The sequence below is a fragment of the Gadus macrocephalus genome, chromosome 10 (genome assembly GCF_031168955.1).
Source record: "Gadus macrocephalus chromosome 10, ASM3116895v1".
NCBI lineage: Eukaryota > Metazoa > Chordata > Actinopteri > Gadiformes > Gadidae > Gadus > Gadus macrocephalus.
In genome coordinates, this window is record NC_082391.1 from 1,827,630 (window position 1) to 1,834,989 (window position 7,360).

At 53.4% G+C, this 7,360-nt stretch overlaps 1 protein-coding gene across 1 annotated transcript; it reads left to right on the top strand.

The window, feature by feature from the left end:
- Positions 1 to 249: 249 nt before the first annotated feature.
- LOC132466625 (ETS-related transcription factor Elf-2-like) lies at positions 250 to 6,396 on the top strand. The gene is given in 10 exon segments (XM_060063894.1): positions 250 to 589; positions 1,277 to 1,360; positions 1,774 to 2,092; positions 2,575 to 2,685; positions 2,799 to 2,912; positions 3,413 to 3,496; positions 4,465 to 4,657; positions 5,112 to 5,354; positions 5,737 to 6,085; positions 6,087 to 6,396. Coding segments are annotated over 9 exon segments (1,776 nt in total). The 5' UTR covers positions 250 to 589; positions 1,277 to 1,285; the 3' UTR covers positions 6,375 to 6,396.
- Positions 6,397 to 7,360: the final 964 nt, after the last annotated feature.

The following is a 7,360-nucleotide window of genomic DNA, read 5'->3' on the forward strand; positions in this document are numbered from 1 at the left end:
TGTTTTTTTACATAACAATTGTACAAATAATTATTGTACAAGAATACAAATCTTCTTGGGCTACATAGTGTTAAGCCATATTAAAATTATATAAAATTGTATTCGGTAATTTGCTCGCTCAATAACACATTTTAAATAGAAAGGTACATGCGCGGGGGTTTGTTGTTACTGGAACCCTTCGTTGCGTCATCACGTCATGTGTCATTCCAGCGGGCAGCAGGAGGTCCTACGGCTCAGAGCTTACGTCATGACGTCATCGCGTCATGCGTCATCCCAGGGCAGGAGGTCCTACGGCTCAGAGCTGGCGCGCCGGAAAGCAACGAAACAAGGATTAATCCAAATACTATTGATGGAACTAAAATTTGATTTTCTTTGGGTATTTTATGTATTCATTGTTGAAGATACATTTTCAATGTAGTTTTTAGTGATTGCATCTTGACATCACTTGTTTATTCCAACACAAGGAAGCGCTCGGCCCTGCTAACTCTATTAGCTAACATTAGCTCCAGGAGACTGGTAGCTAACATTAGCTCCAGGAGGGCCCGCTACGCGGCTGAAGGAAACAGTTTATCTTGAAGAAGCTCAAAAGGTATGGGGGAATAAAGAACAAGAAGTATCTGTCCGCTGTTGACAAGTGTAGCACGCTGATTAGATGTAGCACGAAGGAAGAGTTAGCGATCTCTGAAGCTAAGCTACTTGTTTGTTAGCTGGAGCTACTGTGCTAAGGAGCGCTACCGTTGAGGAACCTGGATACTTAAACTTAGTGTTTAACGCTCTCATTAAGTAATTTTAACCTTAATATGGTGTTAGTCGCGTGTAACTTACCGTAATACGTTGAGATAAGCATGCAGATATGAGTTGAGTTGAAGAAGTTGAGCCTCTCAGCTAGCGCCTCATAAAGTAAACACAGCATCAGGCTCCAACACTGCAGTACACTAAGGCTGCAACACTGATGCACCGTTCAGTACACTAAGGCTCCAAGACTGCAATAAACTACAGTACACCAAGGTGCCAACACGAATGTACACTACGGTACACTAAGGCTCCAACACTAATGTACACTACAGTAAACTAGGGCACAAACACTACACACAACGCTGCACTACACACATTGGCTTGCGCTTCTAGAGGTTTGTTATGCATTTTGACTAATTTTATCCCACTTTTTGTACCTTTTGAAACGAGCCATATATGTTAGTATTTTTATGAATACAGATAGGAGAAGCCATCATTCCGCCATCGCCCCACACTTATTGACCCTTGGTGTTTTTGGCAGGAATGAGTGATGACTTCTGTTGTGATGTCAGACAGCGGAGGGAACATAGTTGAATATGTCACCGTGATGGAGGACCCACAGCAGGTAGGCCGAGCCCCTCTTCACACCAAAGACTATATCTAGGGATAATAACACTGTTTCGGCATCGAGCTCAGGGCTGCCATTACGGCGGGGTCCATTGGATTCTATCTACATCATTTCAAGTCTTTGGACTATTTAAGTTAAAAAACCCAGTACAGTGTGTATACACCTTCTTCTATTTGTACAACTCTTAAACTCGGTTTTCTCAGCAACAGATTCAGATTTTTTATGACTGTGGCCGTGTCCATACGTATGCATGACAAGATCTTTATTTGAACGATACTAGTTGTTGGGAATCACTTCTAAATTGTTTTCCCGTTTGCTGGTTTAAGAATTTTTTTTGAATGCAAACATAAGGTGACACTGTGAGGCTCCATGGCTAATTTGATCTGTGCCTCCCGATGTTGGGGGAGCAGGGTGACCAGTATGCCTGTGAGGAGGAGGAGGTGGTGCAGCAGGAGGAAGAGGTGGTGATCGAGGAGGTGACTGGACAGGAGGAGGAGGAGGAGGGGGAGGAGGAGGAGGAGGTGGTGGTCGAGGGAGACGATGGAGGCATGGTGTTCCAGGAGGTGGAGGAGGAGGAGGAGGAGTGCCCGGCAGTGATCGTGGAGGAGGTGCCCAGTGCCCAGGTGGAGCAGTGCTACGCCGCCCAGGTGCTGGTGTACGGCGAAGAGACGTACTTGATGCAGGACGTGGCCGATGAGCAGGAGGTGGTGACGGAGGTGGTCGAGACGGGTGAGTCCTGAAGGTGTTCAGGAGGCGTTATTAAGGATGTGCTTGACTCTAAATAATCAGCATCACCCCTCTGAGCACCACTTTTGATCGGGGGCCAATTACAGTTTTATGCAAATCAAAAAGCAAAATCTTCCCAGATTTATCGTCATTTTTTAGCACCCAGTTTCGCAAAAAACGTAATCTATCGTTAATGCAAAGTTTCTATTGTGCTGATGTGTAGAATGGTGTCTTTTGTAGCCGGGAAATGTTACTATGCCCGCACACGTTTTAGAAACAGTAAATATGAAGTAAATACCCATTTCAATCAATGTAATGGGTGCGTTTCATAATAGAACACAATAGGTCAACTTTCTTTGGAGCTATGCCGCCCCCTGCTGGTGAATCTCTCAGTCTAATCTTGAGGGTTCTAAAGCTCTGCGCGGTAGGGTTCTGAAGCTTTGTGCGGTACATGATGTCTCCGTCCTCTGGCTCTGCTTTCCCAGTGGAGATGTCGGGTCACGACATGGTGTGTTTCGACAAGACGTTCGAGGCGGCCGAGGCCCTGCTCCACATGGAATCCCCCGGCCTGGGCCTCCACCCGGAGCGCAACTCAGGTCGGTCCCCGTCTCCTCCTCCTCCACATTCAGCGTCGCCCACAGCCCGGTCCCAGGACTGTGGCGTGCAGAGGGTGGTTGTGTGATCATGTGACGTGTGTGTTGCTCCTCAGAGGACGTGATGATGGAGACGGTGGTGGAGGTATCCACGGAGTGCGCTCCGGTGGAGGAAGACTCCTTCCCTGTTCCCTCAGAGTGCGAGCCAGCGGTGAAGAAGAGGAGAGGCGGTGAGTCACGCTAGTCTCCATGTTCACTGGGCTCTCTTCAGAGACATCTGGAATACCAGGCAGTCACTCATCTTGCATTGGTTAACCAGTAAGCCAATCATCTCACTGGTTGAAGGGAATTTCTTCTCTCGGGCTACATTTTGTCACAAACCAATGTTAAGGACGTATTGCCCAAAAAAGGGAGATTGATAACGGCTCCGTGATCTAGGCTTACTAAAACTTAAACGCACAGATTTAGTGACACGGTTTTGAGATTCCCTATAAAACAGTATTTTTCCTAAGGTTTATCTGTACCCTTTCAGCATATTGTATTAATTGGCCATAAAATTAAATGTATTGATCAACTGTGCTCACATCAAGTTGATGTGTAGCCAGTTCACCCTACACATCAACTGGTGTCCTGGAGATTCATCCTGTTACCTCAGCCATCACACGTTTCCTTTTTGGTTATTTTGTTGCACTCTGAGTAAAGGAACATGAACTGACATGTGCACCTGCAGGAGGACGCAAACCAAAGACGCACCAGCCGGCCTCCAACGGTTCCTTTGAGCTGGGGATCAAGAAGAGACCGAGGGAGAGTAAAGGTGCGCTGAGAACCTCCTGAAGGAGACCGCCCGCACCCCGTCCTCACTCCACACAAGATACTTGAAGAGCACTAGGGTTGTGTTATTTATTTATAAGAGTTTATCAGAGAGCGGGCAAACGTTGGGCCCCCTCCCCAAATGAGCCCCCCATTGAAAAGTGTGCCATTCACACACCTGTGCTGGAGCTTCGATAAGGACGGTGTGCGCCACAGACGAGGTGGATCCACCCCAACACATCCTGGAATAGATGCCCTGAGGTCAGAAATGGGCCGGGTGCGATCGCAGTGGTCGCGTACAGAGGCAGACGCGGTCGACAAGGGAAGCAAATAGCGCTCACATCTAACCGCACCTTTTGAAGTGCATGATAACGCGCAGACAAACAAACCAGATTACCGGCCTTTGGACAGTCTGGGGAGATCGATGACACGAGTCAGTCGCCTGTATTATTTTTTCCGCCGATTCCCACTTTTGTATCGGCCGTGCCCAAATCGTTCAGTCTGACCAATCTGATGGGTGGAGTGCTAGATATCGACTAGCGTGTCAGTTATCGAGAAGACGTGAGGTGACAATGGTAAACCAACCAGATAAAGTTTATTATAGTCATATTATTTATTGCTATATATTTATTATTCTTATTACTAGCCATCGTATTAGTTTAGATTTTTCAGCGAGTAATAACAACAATCCTTCTTGACTACTCAATACTCACGACTGACAACAATGACTGACGACAGCGTGCTCTGTGTTTTGGCTTAAGGAGATGGTCCGTCATTTCCGCCTGCTGTTATGGAGACATTATGTCTCGCCCAATCGCAGAACGTACACTCAAGTCGCTAGTCGGTCAGGTGTGTTCTTCGCACTTTTTTGACGGGAGCCGACTGATCAGTCCGATTTGCCTCTTCTGGCGACGATCGGCAGTCTGATTGGTGTGTATCGGGCTTTAGGAGTGTTGTCTGATGCTCTTCCAGGAAACACCACCTACCTGTGGGAGTTCCTGCTGGAGCTGTTGCAGGACAAGAACACGTGTCCCCGGTACATCAAGTGGATGCAGCGGGAAAAGGGCATCTTCAAGCTGGTGGACTCCAAGGCCGTGTCCAAGCTGTGGGGCAAACACAAGAACAAGCCCGACATGAACTACGAGACCATGGGGCGGGCACTCAGGTAATATGCACAGATGTGTGTATATAACGTATGTCTAACCGACCATGCTGCAACGCACATAGGGCAGGCCCCAGACTAATGGTTAGGATTGGCCAGACATTTGGTCAGGTGATGATCCTGACGACCAATGGGGTGGTATTTAGTTGTGCTGTTTGGACTCGAGGCTCACTACGGCCTCTGTTGATTGAGCTCTGCTTCATTGTGCAGTCCAAGCGTTGCTGTCCTTGTTTTTTTTGTTATTCGATAGTGTCACGTAGTAGTTGGGAGGGTACTGAGGTTTATCCAGTATACCAGAATCAGTTCTTATCATGGCGTGAATGTTGTGCTGGCCCCTTTTATACTCAAGGACCCACATGGGCGACCGGAGTGGTCCCGGTAACAAAAGGCCGAAGCGCCGCAGAGCTGTTGTTGTCTCGTATGGAAACAGAACACCTGTGTGGCTCCTCCCCGTCAGGTACTACTACCAGAGGGGCATCCTGGCCAAGGTGGAGGGCCAGCGGCTGGCCTACCAGTTCAAGGACATGCCCAAGAACATCCGCGTGATCGAGGACGAGGACGGCGACGAGGCCGAGGACGCCGAGGGCGTGATGGTCAACGAGCACCAGATGGCCGTCCACCACCTGGCCCAGGAGCAGAGCGGCGTGGGGCTGCCGCAGCACAGCTACGTCACCGTCATCCCCGCCAACGCCGGGAACAGGTGCGTACCCCTGCCCGGGAGAGGGAGAGGGAGAGAGAGGGAGGGTGAGAGAGGGAGGGAGAGGGAGAGGGAGAGGGAGAGGGAGAGGGAGGGAGAGAGAGAGAGGGAGAGAGAGGGAGAGAGAGAGGGAGAGAGAGAGGGAGAGAGAGGGGGAGAGAGAGAGAGAGGGAGAGAGAGAGAGGGAGGGAGGGGGAGCGAGAGAGCGAGAGAGAGAGAGCGAGAGAGAGCGAGAGAGAGAGAGAGAGAGAGAGGGGGGGGGAGAGGGGGGGGGAGAGAGAGAGAGGGGGGGGGAGAGACTGGAGAAGGGGGTTCTGCCCTGCATGTGGCCTCCCTCCCTGTCCCGACTGACGGGGTCATGTGTTTGTGTGCGTCCCCGCGGCAGGTCCATCCGCACCCTGCCCCTGGTGATGACCAACTCGCTGGGCCAGGTCACGTTGAACTCCTCCCCCATCTTCACCACCACCTCGGGGGCCGGCGGCGCCCTCACCCTGGGGGGCTCGTCCGGCGGCCCGCCGCCCAAGCTGGTGATCCAGGCCATGCCCTCGGTGCTGCCGGCGCCGGGCGCCAAGGCGGGCGAGAAGATCACCATCATCACCATCCCGGCCAACCAGCTGGCCAGCCTGATGCAGGCCAACTCGGCCGGCCAGCTCACCCAGTTCCTCCAGGCCCGGACGCTCGCCGGGGCCCACCTGACGACCACGCAGGTGGGCCCCAAGGCGGCGGCCCCCCCCCCCCGCCGCCGGCGCCACCCTGCAGCTGGCCCCCGGCCGCCACGGGCCCCAGCTCATCCTGGCCAAGCCGGCGGCCCTGGCGCAGGCGCTGCCGCAGCTCACCGTTCAGCGCGTGGCGCCGCCGCCGCAACCCGCCGCCGCCGCCGTCGTCACGGCGACCGTCCACGTGTCTCCCGCTCCGGTGGCGGCCTCCGTACCGGCGCCGGCCCCTCAGACTGACCCCGCCGCGGCGAGGGGCCCTCAGGAAGCGGGGGTGTCGCCCGCCACAGAGGACTCGAAGGACTCCTAGTCCACCCCCCCCCCTCTCCCCCCCCCCCCCCCTACCACCCTCCATCCTCCCACTCTCCAGGCCAAAGACCCGGGCCCCGGCGTCCAGGGGCCCCGGCGTCCAGGGGCCCCGGCGTCCAGGGGCCCCCCCTCAGGGCCCGGGGAGGGTTTGGCGAGAGAGAAATGACTGTGGACTACTGCTAGATATCAGCACAGCGCTGGACGTCCCCCCCAGGCTGAGAACCGGCCCAGGGCCTCGTCCCATTGGCCCAGGCTGAGAACAGGGCCCAGGGCCTCGTCCCATTGGCCCAGGCTCAACATGGGGCCCAGGGCCTCGTCCCATTGGCCCAGGCTCAACGTGGGGCTCAGGAGCTCCTCCCATTGGCCCAGGCTCAACGCAGGGCCCAGGGCCTCCTCCCATTGGCCCAGGCTCAACGTGGGGCTCAGGAGCTCCTCCCATTGGCCCAGGCTCAACGTGGGGCTCAGGGCTTCCTCCCATTGGCCCAGGCTCAACATGTGGCCCAGGGCCTCCTCCCATTGGCCCAGGCTCAACATGGGGCCCAGAGCCCCCTCCCATTGGCCCAGGCTCAACATGGGGCCCAGGGCCTCCTCCCATTGGCCCAGGCTCAACATGGGGCTCAGGGCCTCCTCCCATTGGCCCAGGCTCAACGTGGGGTTCAGGGCCTCCTCCCATTGGCCCAGCTCTACCATCTCATTTGGAAACCTAATTATCCAGGAAGGGCTTCAAAAGTCCCAACAAAGCCGGAAAAAAAAAGGGACCCTCTTTCTACGTCCGCTTCACAGCTCATCCCATCCAACATGGATGGGCAGCCTTAGATTGTTAATTGTACAAATGCCTTTTGTAATTAAAACAAATATGAAAAAGCCCAAGCAGACTTTGTTGTACATAAAAACGAAAAAAATATTTTTTTTGATACCCACCTGGCATGTGTCATTGCAGCAGACACTAATTGCTATGTTGTTCTGCTTTCCTTTCAAGCAACCCCA